This window comes from Monodelphis domestica, chromosome 1 (genome assembly GCF_027887165.1).
Source record: "Monodelphis domestica isolate mMonDom1 chromosome 1, mMonDom1.pri, whole genome shotgun sequence".
NCBI classification, from domain to species: Eukaryota; Metazoa; Chordata; class Mammalia; order Didelphimorphia; family Didelphidae; genus Monodelphis; species Monodelphis domestica.
In genome coordinates, this window is record NC_077227.1 from 749,751,190 (window position 1) to 749,770,335 (window position 19,146).

At 48.0% G+C, this 19,146-nt stretch overlaps 1 protein-coding gene across 2 annotated transcripts in view; it reads left to right on the top strand.

Moving 5' to 3' along the window:
- DGUOK (deoxyguanosine kinase) overlaps nucleotides 1-15,461 on the top strand; it is a 42,978-nt gene extending 27,517 nt beyond the window's left edge. The window contains exons 3-5 of one of the 2 annotated variants that reach the window (XM_056814680.1): nucleotides 9,129-9,244; nucleotides 10,927-11,026; nucleotides 12,530-15,461. In XM_056814680.1, coding sequence (XP_056670658.1) covers nucleotides 9,129-9,244; nucleotides 10,927-11,026; nucleotides 12,530-12,559 — 246 coding nt within the window. In that variant the 3' untranslated portion in view covers nucleotides 12,560-15,461. The remainder of the gene's footprint in view (nucleotides 1-9,128; nucleotides 9,245-10,926; nucleotides 11,027-12,529) is intronic. The other variant, XM_056814681.1, reaches the window with a different exon arrangement.
- The last annotated feature ends 3,685 nt before the right edge of the window (nucleotides 15,462-19,146 follow it).

Sequence of the window (19,146 nt, forward strand, 5' to 3'; positions counted from 1 at the left end):
TAGAGAGAAAGAACATTTTTTTTTAAGCCCTTACATTCTGTCTTGAAATCAGTAATGTGTATTGGTTCCAAGACAAAAGGTTCCAAGACAAAAGAGGAAGCAGTAAAGGCTAGGCAATGGGGGTCAAGTGACTTGCCCAGGGTCACACAGCTAGGAAGTGCCTGAGGCCAGTTTTGAACCCAGGACCTCCCAGTCTCTCAATCCACTGGGCCACCCAGCTGCCCTCAGAAAGAACATTTTTTAAAAAGGAGCCTCAAGAAATCATGGGCCTGGGGACAGCTGGGTAGTTCAGTGGATTGAGAGTCAGACCTAGAGACCGGGGAGACTCCGGAGACTCAAAAGCTATTCAGGGTATTCCACCAGAAGTGGCTGTGCCTAGCTGGTTTTCTGTGGTCTCCCTCATTAGAAGGGAAGCTCCTTCAGGGCAGACTGGCTTTCTTTCTTTCTAGCCCTTTTGGCTTAGCCCTGTATGTAAGTACTGGACACTGGAGAAACTCCCAGAGGGGGAAACTACTAAGGCGGGGAGGCAGCCTCTCTGTGTCTGAGTTTCAAAAAGTGAGCCCTCTGTCAATGGTTGGCCACTGCCTGAGTGGGAACTTCCAGTGTCCTGGGCTCATGGATTTAACCTTGGAGTCCGGCCTGAGGAATCCCAAGGCAAATCCCCCCAGATTGCAGAAACTGTAGTTCAAGGAGGCTAAGAGATTTGGCCAGAGGTCGCACAACTGAGACGGGATGCGAATCAAGATATTCCCCAGAGAAACGAGAGAGAGACGGGAGCTCTCCCCACCTTGCCTGTCTCTCCCTCTCTCTCTCCCTCTCCCTCTCCCTCCTCTCTCTCTCTCCCTCTCCCTCTCCTCCCTCTCTCCTCTCTCTCTCCCTCTCCCCTCTCTCTCTCCTCTCTCCCTCTCCCTCTCCCTCTCCTCTCCTCCTCCCTCTCCCTCTCTCTCTCCTCCTCCCTCTCCCTCTCTCTCCCTCTCCCCTTCCCTCTCCCTCCCCCTTCCTCTCCTCTCCCTCTCTCTCTCCTCTCCCTCTCCTCTCCTCTCTCTCTCCCTCCCTCCCTCTCCCTCTCTCTCTCCTTCTCCCTCTCCCTCTCTCTCCCCCCCTCTCCCTCTCCCTCTCCCTCTCCCTCTCCCTCTCCCTCTCCCTCTCTCCCTCCCTCCCTCTCCCTCTCTCTCTCCTTCTCCCTCTCCCTCTCTCTCCCCCCCCCTCTCCCTCTCCCTCTCCCTCTCCCTCTCCCTCTCTCTCTCTCTCTCTCTCTCTCTCTCTCTCTCTCTCTCTCTCTCTCTCCCTCCCTCTCTCTCTCTCTCTCTCTCTCTCTCTCTCTCTCTCTCTCTCTCTCTCTCTCTCTCTCTCTCTCTCTCTCTCTCTCTCCCCCCCTCTCCCTCCCTCCTCCCTCTCTCTCTCTCTCTCTCTCTCTCTCTTTCTCTCTCCCTCTCTCTCTCTTACACACACACACACCCCTCTATCTCCTTTCTCTCCAACCCTCATGTACAGACTGTTGTGCATAAACCCCTTTTGTACATGCCTACAGGATGGCTTTTCTGGACTGAAGTTGTACATAAAAGTTGCCAGACTCCTCCATGAAGCTTTCTTCATGTCTATGTGTCAGAAATTTTCATTTAATGATCATCCACATCTCTGCACTGTACCCATTTCCCTATAACACTGAGGGAGGGAAGGGAGAACTCAATTTGGGGGCATAGAATATGGATTTCAATCCAGCATGTGGGTAAATCCTCGGGCAAGTCACTCTGGGCCTCAGTTTCCTTATTTGCAAAATAAGGAAGTTGGATTTGATAACCTCTAAAATGTCTTTGCCCTCTGGATATCTGATAGGCTGAGGTTAAGTGATTTGCCCAAGGTCACACCTCTGGGAAGTATCTGAGGCTGGATTGCCATAGAGCTACCCCTAGATACCTGAACTTTGAATGAGTTTTCCACTTCTTTTCCCTTTTTTCCAAAGGTCTATCCTCATTCACTGTCAGTAGAAATCTTGCCTCAACCTCCCCTAAATGGCCTAAGTCAAGTCACTGAGTCAGCAAGCATGTATTAAGCACCCATTATTACTAGGACCCAGGCACTGCACTGTGTGTTGGGGTTACAAAGAAATATTTTCTTGGGGTAAAAAAAAAAAAAACAAAACAGCTTCTTGCAGAAGGTGGGGTTTAAGCTGGAACCCAGAAAAGCAGAGAAGTGGAGATGAGAAGGAGAGTCTTCCAGCCAATGAAAAGGCAGCAGGGTGTGAGGCCAGGGTCATTATATCATTTTGCAGGGCATGAAGGGGGAGTAAGGTGTCAGAAAACTGCAGGAAGGACCTGGTGGGGAAGAGCTTTGAATGCCAGTGTTCTAGAGAGAATAGGGAGCCACTGGAGTTTGTGGAGGGAGGCAGGGCATGGTCAGTACTTTATTTTTTTAAACCCTTACCTTCCTACTGGGTATTGGTTCCAAGGCAGATATATGGGGGTCAAGTGACTTGCCCAGGGTCACACAGCTAGGAAGTGTCTGAGGCCAAATTTGAACCTCAATCCACTGAGCTACCCAGCTGCCCCCTTGGTCAGTACTTTAGGACTGTTTGACAACCGAGTGGAAAATGGATTCTAGGGAGAATCCCCTGCAGTCTAGTGTAATAATCCAGGCTGTGGTAGGGATGAGGACCTGCACCAATGTGGGGGCCCCCAGAGGAGACAAAGATGCAATGAAAAGAAAGCTGACTTGGCAGCCAGGAAGAGCTGGGTCTGACACTAAATTGCTTTGGGACCCTTGTCCCCTGGTCTTCCTTGCCTCAGTTTCTAAATCTGTACTTAGCCCCCTTGACTTCTCTTTAAGATCTAACCTCATGGCTCTGCCTGTGGAGTTGTTCTCTGTCTACACAGCTGACTGCTCATTCTTAAATGTGAGTGGCCCTCCAGCTCTCTTATCTCTCTGCTCTTTATGTTATTGGGCCCATCCCCCATCCTCCCATGGCTTCAGTAGTACACAAATGGCTCCCCAAGTCTGTATCTTCTATCTCGGAATCTCCCCAGAACACTGGTCCTGTGTTCTTTTCTTCCTGCTGGCTCTAGCCATCTGGATATGCATTAGTTGCTCAGGGCAGCTAGATGATTCAGTGGAGGTCCTGGTTTACAATGTGGCCTCAGACACTTCCTTGGTGTGTGACCTTGTGCAAGTCACTTGACCCCCAGTTGCCTAACTTTAACTTTCTTCTACCTTGGAACTGATACTTAATATCAATTCTAAGTAGAAGGTAGGAATGGATCCATTCACCACCACTGTGACTTCCTAAAGCAAATACTGTGCCATCCCCCCACTCCCCCACCTTAACCATTCTGCCCCTCTATTTCTATCTAATCTGTATTTATCTCCTGCCTATCTGTTTGCTGCTGAGTTCTCTCTCCTCTAGAACCTGAGCTTCTCCAGGGCAGGGACTTGCTTTATATCCCAAACTTAGCAGTGTGACTAACATACAGTAGGTTTAATTTAAATAAAAAAAAAAATGAGACAGATTAAAGTGACTTGCCTAGGGTCACATAGCTGAGGGATCAATACTTTTTTTTAACCCTTATCTTCCATCTTAGAATCAATACTGTGTATTGGTTCTAAGGGAGAAGAGCTGTAAGGGTTGGGCAATTGGGTTTAAATGACTTGCCCAGGATCTCACAGCTAGGTAGTGTCTGAGGTCACATTTGAATCCAGAACCTCCCATCTCTAGGCCTGGCCCTCAATCCACAGAGTCACTTCGATTTGCTATGTCATCCTCACCTATTAAAATGGATTTTCCTTGGGGACAGCTGGGTAGCTCAGTGGATTAAGAGCCAAGCCCAGAGATGGAAGGTCCTGGGTTCAAATCTGGCCTCAGGACACTTCCTAGCTATGTGACCCTGGGCAAGTCCCTTAACCCCCATTGCCTACCCCCTTACCACTCTTCTGCCTTAGAACCAAAACACAATATTGATTCCAAGATGGAAGGTAAGGGTTTAACTAAATAAATAATGAAATGGAGGTTCCTCAAAGGCAGGGACTCTTGCTTTGTTTTTATATTTGGAAATATACATGGACAATATCCAGCACTAATCATGCTTTTTCATTCATCATTCAGACCTCTCTTGCTCTTGCTGTTGATGGCTTCAGTATCTCCAATGACTTTGGAGATCAGTGAGCTGGAAGCTGTTCTTCTCCCCTTTCTTCCCATCCCTAACCATTGGCCACATTCTCTCCATCAGAGCTTGGCCAAATCAGGGAGCTGACCCCTTGTCTCTGCTTCCTCTGCAGCCATCTTGGTCTAAGCCCACCTCAATCTACCCCTCCCTGAGCTAATAGCCTTCTAATTGGCTCCTTGCTTCCATTTTCACACCTGAGTCCCTAGCCTAATTATGTCACTCCCATTGCTTAATGGCATAGAGTGCACACACCTGAGCCTGCCACTCAAGGCCCTCACTAGCTCCCTCCAACTGGACTTTCTGGACTCTCATATAATCTCTTTCCTGCTGGCTTGTCTTTGTCTGGTCCTCTCTGCAATTCCCCTTCCAACCCCCACTTCCATTCATTGACGGTTTCCCTTCCTTGTGGGCGGCCACCCCCAGGGAATCTTTTTCCTTTTTGTATCTGTGGGTTGTTATAGGAAAATGTGGATGGCTGATTTTGTATTTTTATCAGCTTCCACACATGTTGCCTAGTTACAGAAGGAGCATGTCTTCCCCCTCCAGTTGTACCGCGTTATCATGCAAACATATGCCCGTGTTGTTCATTTGGGTGGGTGAATAATCTTATCCAACCAAACCCACAATAGAAACCCAAATAAACAGGGGGCTTCCACCTGCATTCCCACTCCCAGTCCTTTCCCTGGAAGTGACTAGTAGTCTTTGCCCCACCTACATGGACTTCCCTTTGCACAGCTGTTTGGAGCTTGCTCTGTCTCTCACAGTTGATCGCCCACTCCTGGTTCTGCAGATTTCACTCTGCATCCGTGCAGGAAGGGCTTTCTGGCTCTGTCTGAAATCATTCCTCACAGCCCAGTAGTATTCAGGAGGGGTTTTTTATAAAGTAAATGAACTTTAACATAGTTCTAGCCACCCTGCCCTGCTTATTTGGGGTGGGAGAGGAAGGGCCCCTTCTTGGGCTTGGGCTGCTCTCCTGGGAAGGGGGGGGAGGTTATCATTGTTTCAGGGAAGCTCTCATTTCCTGGAGGCTTCTGTGGCTCCCTTCTCTCTCCCTTTGTGTGTCTTTGGTTTCCCTGCTATATGCAGGCTTCCTCTTCTGATTACACTGTGAGCTCCTCCAAAGAAGGGCCTGGGTTCTCCTACTGGATTTCAATCAACTTTTTTTTTAGCATTTCTGTGCTAAGCTTTGGGGCTAGCCAGACAAAAGGGGAAATGAAAGCCTGCCCTCCCGAGCTTGCATTCCTTCTCTTAGGGGAGCACAAAACCCTTCCGCATTTATCCCAGGGTGGGGGTGGGGACCAGCAGCCAGCCAGGAAGCAGGAAAGGCTTGGGGAGGGTTTGTACATCAGGCTGGCAATAATCTGCTGTGTGCTAAAGATACAAGGGGAAGAGACCACCGGCAAACAGCCGTGTACAAATGAGCTACAGGCAGGATAAATGGGAAGGAGTTACCCCAGGGAAGGCACTGGCATGAAGGGTGGCTGGGAAGAGCTTCCTGGAGGAGGTGGGATTTTAGCTGGGACCTGAGGGAAGCCAGGACATCGAGATGGGGGTGGGGAGCATCCCAGGCACAGTCTAGGACAGCCAGAGACTGGCTGGTCTTGTGCCAGGAACAGCAAGGAGGCTGGTGCCTCTGCAAAAGGCATATAAGGTGTAAGTTTCTATATAAAGGGTTTTGAAGACTTTGCCAAACTATATAAATACGAGTTTTGGTTCTTATTAGGGCATCCCATGAATAGAGCATCAGGAAGATCTGAATTCCAGTGTGGCCTCAGAGTGTGACCCTGGGCAAGGCATTTGACCTCTAGTTGCCTAAGTTGCTCATCTGTAAAATGGGACACACTAGGGAAGGAAATGGCAAAGGATTCAGTATCTTCCTAGAAAACTCCTTGGAGAGTCACTAAGAATCAGGCATGACTGATCAACCACTACGCTAGCATTATTATATTTTTTAAACCCTTACCTTCCATCTTGGAATCAATACTGTGTATTATTCCAAGGCAGAAGAGAGGGAAGGGCTAGGCAATGGGGGTCAAGTGACTTGCCCAGGGTCACACAGCTGGGAAGTGTCTGAGGCCAGATTTGAACCCAGGACCTCCTGTCTCTAGGCATGGCTCTCCATCCACTGAGCCACCCAGCTGCCCCCTGGCATTATTATAGTATACCTCCAGCCCCTGGGCCCAGAGCCTTGAATTTCCTAGGTGCTGCATGTTTGCTCATTGGAATAGGCCTTTATTGTCAAGTTTTGGGAGTTTAGGAGTTCTGCTAGGGCCAAGAAGCCTACTATGGGCCAGAACCCTGCTTAAGGAATTGGGGACCACCATAATAACAAGAGCATTTTCAGTAGAACTTTATTCTCCCCTTAAACAAGGGGAGGGGTGGGCTGGAGGCTCTTCTTAGCCTGCCTTTTGCCCCAGCTTGACTCTGCTGCCTGGCCTTCTCAGTTCCCCCCCTCCCCTTGTACACTGCTTCTTCTCCCCCCCAGGTACATCTTTGCCAAGAATCTCTTTGAAAACCGCTTCCTAAATGATGTGGAGTGGGCCATCTATCAGACTGGCATTCCTTCCTTCTCCAGGAGTTTACCAGTCACATGCTCTTAGATGGCTTCATCTACCTTCAGGCTGCTCCCAGGTACCCCAGAATTCTAGAGGGAGGAAAGGGGACCTGAGGTCTGAGAGGGAGAGGGAGGGAGGTTGTCAAGAGTACCTGAATCCAAATCTAGCTCTGCTTGGTTGTGTGACCTTGGACCGGTCACTCTCTGAGGCTGTTTCTTCACCTATAAAATGAGACAGTGGAATTGCTGACCTTCTAGCTAGCTCTTAAGAGTAAACAAAACAAGAACCCTCAATACCTGATCCTCCATTTTCAGAAGCCAAAGCCTCCCCCTAGCCGAGGTGCTAGTGTGGGGGGAGGAGGGAACTCTGGTCTTCCTCTAAGAAATCGAAACCTGGATTTCCCTTTTTGGCTCCTGGCTCTGTTAGGCAGGACCAGTTGCCTCAACTTCCCATTGCAGCCTTAGGGGATGAGAGGGGACTGCTAGGTGGGCGGGGAAGAGGAGAAGCTCTTTCCTGCCTCCTTTAAATGTTCTCTTCCTTGCCTTTGTGATGCTGCTGCCTTCTCTGCTCAAGGAAAGCAGCCCAGGAATAATTGAAGTTCCCAGAAAGCCAGCAATGGATTAGCAAGTGAAAGCTAGTCAAATAGTCGAATTCCCATCATAATAGCCCGCATTGAGGTGAAATCACTTTAGTACTAGTGCTACCAACCCCATTTTACAGATAAAGAAACTGAGTCCTGGGCCCCACTTTTAGAACCCAGGTGTTCTGACCTAAGAACTTTTTTTTACTAAATTTCAGCAGCTCTGTGTGGACTCAGGTTTTCAAAAACCTGTGGCATGTGATTTCATCTCTTAGATTCACTTTCCTTTATAAAATATGGAGGGTGAAGCAGCCAGGTGCTCCCTAGGTCATTCCTTTTCTATAAGATGGCCCCGAAGGCCCCTTCTAGCTCTGAATCTTAGCCCCAAACCTAGTTCCTGATACTTTGCTGGGCCTTAGTAAAAGCTTCTCCACTGACTAATGGTCCCTCCCTTTTAGATGTAAACTCCTTGAGATTAGGAATGGCTTCCTTTGAGTCTTCCTCCAAACCCAGCACACAGTAGGTACTTTGTAAATGCTTGCTGGTGCTCCTCTGGGGTGTCTGATCTTAAAGGGATTCCATTCACAAGCTTGAGGAGAGAACTATACTAAACTAGAGCTCCAAGGCCCCTCCCCACTGGAAATCTGTCATCCCGGGATGCCCAGAACAGAGAGACCCCAAGAAGACCAGGCTTTCCGCCCATTATGAGGGAGCTTCCTTTTCCCCAGCTCAGTATTATGGAGTAGGCACAAGATAGCTCTGCCTTTGAAAGCCATCGCAGGCTCAATCCAGAGATAATAGACTATTATTATTAATAATAATAATAACAACAATAGCAAAGCATATTTGCCTATGTTGATTTGCTTATCCTCACAGCCACCCTGTGAAGTAGAAACTATTATCCCATTTTAAAGATAAAGAAACTGAGGCAGGTAAAAGTGAAGTGAGTTGCCCACATAGCTAGAAAGTGTCCTGAGCAAGATTTGAGCTCAATCTTCCTGACTCCACTCTGTGCCATTAGGGGACACCCCTTGAGATTATTTAGTTTAGAAGTGGACTCCAGCTCTCTTTAATCCAGAGCAAGAAACTCCTCCTGCTCCCAGAAGCCTGTGCCTTGCCCTAGGGAACACTCCTAGTAAGTGTGGAGGCAGGATTTGGAACCTACTCCTAATTAGGATTGATCAATTAACACTTGTTGATTGCCTAGTGGAGGAGATTTCTGCTGAGCACTGGAGGATAGCAAGATAAAAATCAAGTAATCAATCAACTGGCAAGTATTTATTTAGTAAGTATTTACTAAGTGATCTGGATACAAAGAGTCCCTGCCCTCAAGGAGCTTCCATTCAAATGGAGAAACACTGGGAAGGAGCTGGCACACTTCTCCATTTTTCATAGACTAGAGCTGGGGGCCTCAGAGGCCATCTAGCTCAACACCCTCATTTTAAGATGAAGAAGCCATGGCAGAGAGATCTGTGGGGACCTGTCCAGGGTCACGGGGGCAGCTAGCCTCAGAAGCAGACCTTCCGACTCAGAACCAAGGAGTACAAGTTGCAGAGAAGATTCCATTTCTCTGTCCAGAAGTGGGATGGGATTCTTCGGAAGGTGATGAGTTAACCACCATTGTGGAGGCTGAATAGACATTTGTTTGGGAGTGGTTTTAGAAGGGATCCATGCCTCTTTCTAGTGGAGGATAGGCAAGACCTCCGAAGGCCATTCCAACCCTGAAATTCCATGATCAGTTTGAAGGGTCCCAAATTCACTCCTGACCAAGAATCACCAAAACAGGGGATGGTAAACAGCTGTGTCCTAGCCTCGCTGACTGGAATTATCTTTTAGATATGTCTGAAGAGACTACATCGAAGGGCCAGGGTGGAAGAGAAGGGCCTTGAGCTGGGCTATCTGGAACAACTCCATGCTCAGCATGAAGACTGGTTCATCCATAAAGTGACAGAGTAAGTCAATGCAGATCTGCCCCAAGGATGCCTCACTGAGCCAACAATGCTACTTAGGCATTAGGGAGCACTGATATTGGAGTCCGGTAGATTTGTGTTTGATTTCCATCCCAGAGATTAAGAGCTGGAAGACACCTTTGAGATCTTTGTATTCCACCTCTAAATTTTATTACTGAGGAAAATGGCAAGTCAAGTGACTCATACAGGGTCACACATCTAGTGTCAGAGGTGGCATTTGATTTTTGTTATATTTTTAAATTTTATTTATTTAATTAATTTAGAATCTTTTTCAATGGTTACATGATTCATATTCTTTCCCTCCTCTCCTCTCACCCCCCTCCTGTACCCAACAAGTAATTTAACTAGGTTTTACATGTATCATTGATCAAGACCTATTTCCATATTACTAATATTTGCATTAGGGTGATCATTTGGAGTCTACATTCCCAATCATATCTCCATCGACCCATGTGATCAAGCAGTTATTTTTCTCCTGTGTTTCTGCTCCCACAGTTCTTCCTCTGAATGTGCACAGGGCTCTTTCTCATAAGTCCCTCAGAAATGTCCTGATCATTGCATTACTGCTAGTAGAGAAGTCAGTTACATTCCATTGTGCTACAATGTAGCAGTCTCTGTACAATGTTTTCCTGGTTTTGCTCCTTTCACTCTGCATCAGTTCTTGGAGGTTCTTCCAGTTTACATGGAATTCCTCCAGTTCATTATTCCTTTGAGCATAATAGTATCCCATCACCAACATATACCACAATGTGTTCAGCCATTCCATCATTTTCCAATTTTTTGCTACCACAAAGAGAGTGGCTATAAATATTTTGTACAAGTCTTTTTCCTTAAACTCAGAAGTGGAATGACTGGATGAAAGGGCGGGTAGTCTTTTAAAGCCCTTTGGACATAGTTCCAAATTGCCCTCCAGAATGCTTAGATCAATTCACAACTCCACCAGCAATGTATTAGTGTCCCAATTTTTGCCACAACCCCTCCAACATTCATTACTTTCCTATGCTGTCATATTAGCCAACCTGCTAGGTGTGAGGGGATACAGAGGTCGCACTTGGATCTAGGTCTTCCTCACTTCAGGGTCAGCCACATGCTATCTACTATGCCTCTTATCCAAACCTGACCTCAGACACTTACTGGCTGTGTGACAAGTAAGTCTCTTCACTCTGTTTGTCTCAGTTTCTTCAACTGTAAAATGACCTGGAGAAGGATATAGCAAACCACCCCAATGTCTTTGCCAAGAAAACCCCAGATGGGGTCTCAAAGAGTCAGACATGACCAAGGTGACTGAACAGCAACAACAAAAATGGCTAGATTAGCTTTGTGACCCTGGGCAAGTCACTTGACTTCCCTCCTCAGTTTCCTCATCTATAAACCTAACCATATATAAACCCCAAGAGCATCCCAACAACTCGTAAAGAAAAAGAAGGCATTTCACTGTTGTTGGGAGGCCCTCTGGTCTAGACCCTTCATTTAACAGTTGAAGATAAGCCTTAAGTGATTGCTGAGGATCACAAGGCTAATAAATGGCAAAGAGTCCAGATTTGAACCCTGGGCTTCTGACTCTGAGGCCACATAGTTTTTTCTCTCCGTATCCCCTGGCCCCTCTTCCTGGACTGGGTTTCTTAGCCTCCCCCCATTCCCCCCCACGTGTCTGGTTCCTGCAGGCTCCACTTTGAGCACCTGAAGAAGACCCCAGTGCTGGTGCTGGATGTCAATGAGGATTTCTCGGAGGTGGCGGCCAAGCAAGAAGAGCTCATGAGAAAGGTCTGCAGGGCCCTAACTCTGTCTTACAGTGAATTCACTTGGTGGTGAGAACGCCAGGCTGGTTTAATGAGGCTCTGAGCCTCCTGCTTGTCTGTGTCTGACTGCCAGGAAAGGGGGGTGGGGGGACTCTTGGATGACACAGGAAAACAGTCAGCTGGAGATCTAGGCACGTTGGGACCTTGGATGGCTCATTTCTCTAAGGGGCCCTCTCTGGGCCTCTGTTTGGGGCTCAGTTTGTTTACCTGTTAAATGGGGGGATTAGACCAGAATACTTTTAAACTTCCTTCCAGGCCTCTTTGGGCCTTCACCTCATAAAAGGGAGGCCAAAAAGCTCAGAGCCTCTTGGAGACACTTAGGAGAGAGTGCTGAGTTTAAAGCAGAGAAGCCTGGAGAGTCTTGCCCTTCCTGGGTATGTGATCTGACATCACCTCATGGCTCTGAGATTCTACCCACAAGGAGACTGGACTGAATTGCTGGCCTCCAAAACCTAGTCCAGCTCTCCATCTCTAACTCTTCTGTCTGTGGGAACACTCTGCCCTCACTGATGAGACCGAAGAAAGCAGAGAATGGGTTTTGGGCTCCCTCCAGTAATGTCTTCTCAGAAGTGGTCATCAAGGGGGCAGCTGGGTGGCTCAGTGGATTGAGAGCCAGGCCCAGAGACCAGAGGTCCTGGGTTCAAGATTGGCCTCAGACACTTCCTAGCTATGTGACCCTGGGCAAGTCATTCACCCCTGTTGCCTAGCTCTTCTGCCTTATAACCAATATACAGTATTGATTCTAAGATGGAAGGTAAGAATTAAAGAAGAAGGAGAAAGAGTAGTAGTAGTAGTAGTAGTAGTAGTAGTAGTAGTAGTAGTAGTAGTAGTAGTAGTAGTAGTAATAGTGTTGGTGGCGATGGTGGCTGACAAACACCTTCACTTCGTCCATCAGGCATCGAGGCCCTCTGGGCCTCCATAGTCAGGACTCAGGTCCTCTCTGCTCTCCCCTCCTCCACTTACCTTTGACCATGCCTCTAAACGAGTTGTTTTTTCTTCCTCCCTCAAACCTCTGGGCTCTACCAAGATGCCTCTGGTCTGATTATTCCTGTTCTTCCAGGGCTTTGGGAGCCATTATTCTATTCACAGAGGTGCTCTGGCACTACCTCAGGTCATGAATGTCTTTTAACTGGTGATTGTGAGGTGCCATAGCTGCGAATTTTACCCATCATCCCTTAGCTGGTGATGGTGAGCTCAGACTGGCCCTCCATGGTGGTGGCCTTAATCAAAGTCTTTTAGCTTGTGTCAGAACCTGAGCTTGTGCCTTCGAGGACTTGGGATCACTTTCACACCAATCAGAGAGAGCAGCAAAGGACCTACTGTGTGCCAAATGTTCTGCTACATGCTGGGGCTCCCAAGTCAAAAAGAAGCCAACCAGGGAGCCCAGGTTCTCTCCCAAGAGGACTTTGGGGGAGGGATAGTTTTCTCCTAAATACTATTGATTTGGGTTTCTCTCTTTTTCCAACAGGTGAACAGCTTCGTGAAGGATCTGGGATGAAGCCCGGGTTTTGCTGGTGGCTCTCTGTGGCTTGGAGAACCATGGGCTTCCTCCTCTCTGGGGACCATGCCTCTTTCCCCTAAGGCTTCATTGGTCCTCATCAGCCCGCTCTGTATTGCCCCGGAGCAGCTTCTCTGAGGCCCCCTTTCCTCCTCAGTTCAATGAAGGATTTGGACTTGAGCAGCCTCAGTGGCCTTCCCAGTTCTGGAGCTCTGATCTGCTATCTCAGGGGTCTCGGACAATGTGGCCTCTGAGGGCCTTTTTCAAACTTTCTTTAGTTCTTTAAAAAAAAAAAAAGATGATTTTTTCCTACAATTTCTTTTTATTCTGAAGTCCCAATTCCCTCCCTCTCTAGTTCCCTGCCCATTTAGAAGGCAAGGAAAATAAAAGCCATTATAAAGATGTGCAAAACAAGGGCTGCCACATGCAAGGAAGCAAGAAAGGAAAGAGACGGAGATTCTGCCTCTGTGTGCCCTCTTGCACCCATCAGATCTCTGTGGAGGGGTAGACAGTGTGTTTGGAATCTCAGCTGGTTGTGGTGTTGGGCAGGGCTGCTGCGGATATTTTCCAGGAGGGAAGGCCTGGCTTTCCCAAACCCTGTTAGCCTGAGAGGATCGGATGCTTGGAGATTTGCAAAGTGCTTGCCCTCAATACAGTTCCATCAACTCTCTCATGCAATGGCAGGTAAACACTGTATCAAGACATTTTCTTTTCTTCTAACCCTTACCTTCCATCTTGGAGTCCAACCTGTGTTCCCCTGGGCTCCTGGTGATGTGCTAGGTCAGGGAGCCAGGTGGAAGGGAGCAGAAAGGAGTTGAGTTCTAGAGCCAAGCTCTAGAGTCTGGTCATGAATAGAAAGAATGAAGGGCTTGAGTAGTCACAAGGGTGAGACCATTGGAGGACTCAGGGCTTTGCCACTCTCTGTCCCTGATGTAACAATGGATCCATCCTTCCTTTACCCCTCAGTGCTGTGATGGATGGCTTTTACATGACACACATGTGCTTTTTTACATATGATCCTCTACATCATTAGAACATACTTAAATATGCATATAATGCATATAATGAGCAGATCTGTTATCCTACAAATACCAGGGGGTTTGCAGTAAAAAGAACAGAGGACTTGTTGTCTTAAGGAATCGGGGGGCCAGGGAAGGCCTCCAGGGATCCAGGTTCTCCCCTTCATAATCTGAGTGCCCTTACCCAATCCATTCTCTAGCCTCGGTTTCCTTCTCTGTAAAATAAGAGCATTAGAACATGTAAGGGCTGGAATGTAAGGGGTTAATATAAAAGGGTGGACTAGATTATGTAAGAATAGTGTCACCAGGAATTTAATCTATTCCAAAATGATTTTTTAGCCATTGATTTCTAAAATATAGAAAGAGTGAAAGTAAGAAATCAGAGAGAGGCTAGGGTAAGATATCTAGCCTATGCACTAAGTATTTGCTGGTACCCTGGGCTCAACCCAGGAGGGGCTAATCAGTCCTTAGCCAGAGGGGCCTCAGCCTTGAATCCAGGACCTGGGCATGCAGGGAGCCTCTCTCAAGAGGGAGGCCTCTCCTGAGGCTGGTCCCTTCAGAAAATCCAGGAAAGGAGTCAGCCTTGGTAGTTCTAAGGGAAAAATCCATGCAGTCCAAAGTCAAGTTGAAGGCGAAAGACCTCTTCCCAGGAAGTTCTTGGCATTTTAAAGACCCTTCCCTTGTCACTTCCTGTGCCTGCCTTCCATTTTCCAGGGCCCAATTACAGCCAACACTTTGCTTAGGACTGCCCAGGGGGGCAGTCAGTCCATTCTGATTCGTCACCCACGATTGCACAGTGGGGCACAGACCTCCCCCACTCAAGTGTAAGTGGGGATCAAATCTAAAAATGGGCAGGAGAGAGTTCATCCCATCCTCCAAACAGGACCTCTCTGTATTCCATTCTGGTGTTTGTTATTCTGTACTTTTGTAAGCACAAATACACATCCTTTAAATGCCCAGCTGTAGCTAAGATGTCTGACGTTCCTTTTCCTGCTTTTTTTCCCTCTTCATATTATCTTACATGAGAGGTAGAGTGAATGGAGTGTTTGCCTTGGATCCAGGAGGGCCTGGGTTCAAAGCCTGCCTCCATTGCCACCCTTAGGCCCAAAGGCCAGTCAATTAATCTGTCTGAATAACTTTCTTGTATAGATATTATTACATAAATAATAATATGTCTGAAATAACTCTCAAGGACCAGAAATCTTATTTGATGTTTTCTTACAATTTCCCGTGCCTTTTTTTAAAAAAAATTTGAGTTCAAAATTCTTTCTCTTGCTCCCTCCTCTTCCCCCTCCTTGAGAAGACAAGCAGTTTGCTAGAGATTATACATATGACATCATGTCAAACATGTTTTCATATTAGCCATGTTGCCAAAGAAAACAGACCCCCCAAACCCAAAGTTGAAAAACAGAGTTTTTTCTGATCTGCTCTGCATTCAGATTCCAGAAGCTCTTTCCCTGGAGGTGGATAATGTTTTTTCATCAGAAGCCCTTTGCGGGGAGGGGGCAGCTGGGTAGTTCAGTGGATTGAGAGTCAGGTCTAGAGGTGGGAGGTCCTGGGTTCAAATTTGGCCTCAGACACTTCCCAGCTGTGTGACCCTGGGCAAGTCACTTCACAGTGCCTAATCCTTACCATACTTCTGCCTTGGAACCAATACCCAGTATTGATTCTAAAAAAAAGCCCTTCAGAACTGTCTTGAATTATTGGATTGCTGAGAATAACTAAGTCATTCATAGTTGATCATTGTACAATACTGCTCTTACTGAGTACAGTGTTCTCCTGGTTCTGCTTATTTCATTTTGCATCAGTTCATGGAAGTCTTCCCAGCTTTTTCAGGTGGGAAGGTTCTCCCTATCTACTGCCCAGGTCTTCTCACTCTTTTTTTTTTTAAAGCCTTTACCTTCCATCTTAGAATCAATACTGTATATTGGCTCCAAAGCAGCAGAGGGGTAAAGGCTAGGCAATGGGAGTTAAGTGACTTGCCCAGGATCCTTTAGCTAGGAAGTATCTTGAAGTCAAATTTGAATCCAGGACCTCCCATCTCTAAGCCCAGCTCTCAGTCCACTGAGCCACCCAGCTGCCCCCTTGTTTATTCTTCAGAAGACGATCCAAAACATCCCTAGCAAGCTCTCCTTGACATCTACCTTTCACAGTTAACTGTGTAAAACTACTCGCTCCTTAGTCCCTTGGATTACCAGCACCTCTACTGAAACTACCCTCCCGACAAGTTTATCACCTTATTTTACAGCCCTTCTGGCTCTTTCTCAGTGGTCATCCAGGTAGACCTCTTTGTAGCTTTTTCAATTATTTGTATTTTTATTCTATTCTACTAATTCATTTTTATATTTGTATATAACATATGATGTAAATGAATATTATAAGTAATATTTATTCTATTAAATCATTGATATTATCTATTTTATTATACTATTGACCTCCTCCTCCTCCTCTTGGATTCTCTCCTTTCCCTTCCCTGATCCTGCTTTTTCCTGGTTGTCTTCCCCACCTCAGAGAACTCTGTCCTGGGTCCCATTTTCTCACTCTCAATCGCTCCCCTCATCCCAGGCTTTTGTCTGTCACTTGGTACAGAGGATTCTAATCACATATCCAGTCCTCCTGTCCCTCCTGAGCCCCATCCCACAGCTCTACCGCCTGGAGATCTCTGCCTTCATGTCCCAGCAGCATTCTCTCATGGCAAACATGGTTAAAACCGAACTCATTACCTCCCTCCTGAACCCCTCAGCACCTGTGTGCAGGGCTCTCCTAGTCTGCCAGGAGTCCAGGCTCAAAATCTTGGCACATATTAAACAAGCCCATTTAAGGGCTTCCTATGGGCCAAGCAAGACTCATCCCTGGCCTCGAGAAGAGACCGTGAGGACAGACACACTTGTGTGCAGTATACGTGCAAAGCAGACCCAAGGTAGCCTTAGAGGAGGAGGCAGTGAAGCCCAGGAAGGGCCTCCTGGAGAAGGCAGCCTCTGATCCGAGTCCTGGAGGAAGCTGGGCCAAGAAAATTAAAGGGGGCAGAGGTGAGGCAGCTTTTCAGCACCGATTCAGCCTCCTGGACTGCCTTCTTGCCCTGGAACTTCCCTCCGCCCAATGGACAGCCTTCTTATCCCAGAACTTCTCTCTGCCCCAGGCGCTTCCTCCCCTTAGTGAATTCCTCCCAGAAATTCAATTTGAGAAAAGCCACCCTTCTGCCTCTCCCATACCCTTTCAGGATCCCACTCTCCACAGTGACGCTTCAAACCTCACCATCCATCCTCAAACCTCCCAGGCCTCCTCCCCCTACCTTCTAAGCCTAGAACCTTGGCTCATGGTTTACAGGGGGAAAATGAGAATGTTCTCTCCTTTCCCCAACCCTTCCTAAGCCTAGTACCTGCCTGCCTGCTTTCTTTGAGTTACTTCCCATCTATTCCCTATCTAGTTTCTATTGGCTTGCTTGTCTCCATTGACAGGGACTGTCTCTTGTCCCTTTTTGGATCTCCAGTCCTTAGCAGGATGCCTGGCAGATCAAAAGCACTTAAGAAATGTTGACTGACTGACTGTTAGACAGGCTTCTGGCTTCAGATTTCCCCTCAGGGTCAGATGTGATTCTTTCCCTTCCCTCTTTCAGGTCTCCTATTTGAATGTCTGTGCCTGGAGGGCCAGGACTGATTTTCTTCTGGCTTTTCTTTGCATCCCAGCACTCCCCACAGGGTCTGGCACACAGCTTGTTGATTGACTGACTAATAACATTCCTGGCATGAGGAGAAAGCCAGGGCTAGGTGTGGAGGTAGAGAGTTTCTCGTGTGAGGAACAGGAAGTAGAACTATAGGGCTAGACTATAGAGTTCAGGAAGGGAGCAAAGTTTTTAAAAGCCTGAGAAGGTAAGTGGAGTCTGGGCTGTGAAGGACTTTAAAGAGGGGGTTTTAAATGCTAGTGTAGAGTCAGGAGATGGGTCAGATCTGTGGGGTGAGAAAATTGGGCTAGTGGCTGAACAGAAGAGAGACTGGAGTGGGAGGAAAAAACTGGCCTTCCAGAGCTAGTTAGGGAAGCATTGCTATCCTCCCTCTGACAAGTGAGGGCTTGAGTGGTGGCCCAAGGAGTGGGGAGAAGGGGACACATGATCATTGTAGAGAGAAAGTCCTCTGACTCTTCTCTCACTTTCAGTCCTCACATCCAGTTCACTGTCAAGTAGTGCCCCTGGTTCAAACCCCAGGGCTTCCCTGGCTCCAGCGCCTCCCCACTCCCTTGGACTTGGTCCTGCTGTGGATCTCCACTGCTCCAACGCAAGTGTTCTTGGACTGTTCCAACCCCCTCCCAATAGCACTGGCTGCTTCCAGGCTGCCCATCTCTAATCCATTCTTTATTACGTTGCTGGGAGTCATTGCCTGGTTCAAGAGCTTTCATTGACTCTCTATTGCCCTGGACTCTTCAGACAAGTTTCCTCACCCCTGGGTTGGGCCACAATAAGACGGAAATCCGCTTTTCCCATCATCCTCTGCTTCTCAGCTGTGCCTTTTTTTTTGTTTCCTGCCTCTTTCCCACCATCCAGCATTTGGTCAGGCATTCCTCAGGGCTAGAATTCCACCAGCCCATATCTTGTATCTGCTGAATTTCACCTGATGGTGCCATGGTAGAAAGAGCCCTGAAGAGCTGGGGTTACCCTGGCACTTAGTATTTGATCTGTAGAAAATCTGCTTTTCCCTGAAGGTTCTTCTTAGGACCAAGGCACAGCAGGAAAGCACTGGATGGGGAGAAGGAGGAACCGGGTTCAAATCTCAGCTCTGCCAGTCCCAATGCCTGGGCAACCTTTGGCCTCAGTTTCCCTGGCGTTGGACTTGAGCTGTGATCCTGTTGAGCTTCATGCTTTTGGGGGGTCGCCGCTGCTTGATGTGAAGTTTTCCAGAATGTCCCCACTAGAGGGCCCATTGGGGAAACTGGCCTCTTGGCTTGCAGACTCTGGACGGCTTCCCCCCACCAGCTGTCTGCCTGGGTGGCCATGGAACCATATTTAAACGGCCCAAGGTGGAGAAGGGGGTGCCACTTGGCAGCTGCCCAGAAGCCTGGCCAGTCCCAACCAACTTGGTCCTGGTTTCCCGTGGGCTGGCTGCCCTGCGGAGGGAGTGGTTAGCTTTGCGGTGGGACGGCTGGATCCCAAGCCACCGCTCTCATCTGGCTCCAGTGACAGCGTATGCCTCTGCTTTGCTCATTAGCGAAGCAGCGGCCTGCCTGGTTTGGCACTGGGAGGATTTCTGCAGCTCATGTTCTGGACAAACCAGAGGCCAAGAAACGGGACTGGGGGGGGGGGGGGGGGGGAGGGCAGAACACCCCCCTCCCCTTTCCTCTAAGCAGCCAATAGCACTCTGTTTGCCTCCTTCTGAGGTCAGTCCTGGGGCAGCTCAGCAAGCTTGGTCTGGGTGTGAATCCAGACTCCAACAGTGTGACCTGGGGAGAGCTGCTCAGTCTCCCTAAGCCTCAGTTTCTGTGAAAAGACTAATTCCCATCTTACCTACCTCACAGGGTTGTGCTGGGGAAAGCCTAGCAGGAGTACATTCTGCCTTCCACTGGCACCTCCCACAGAAG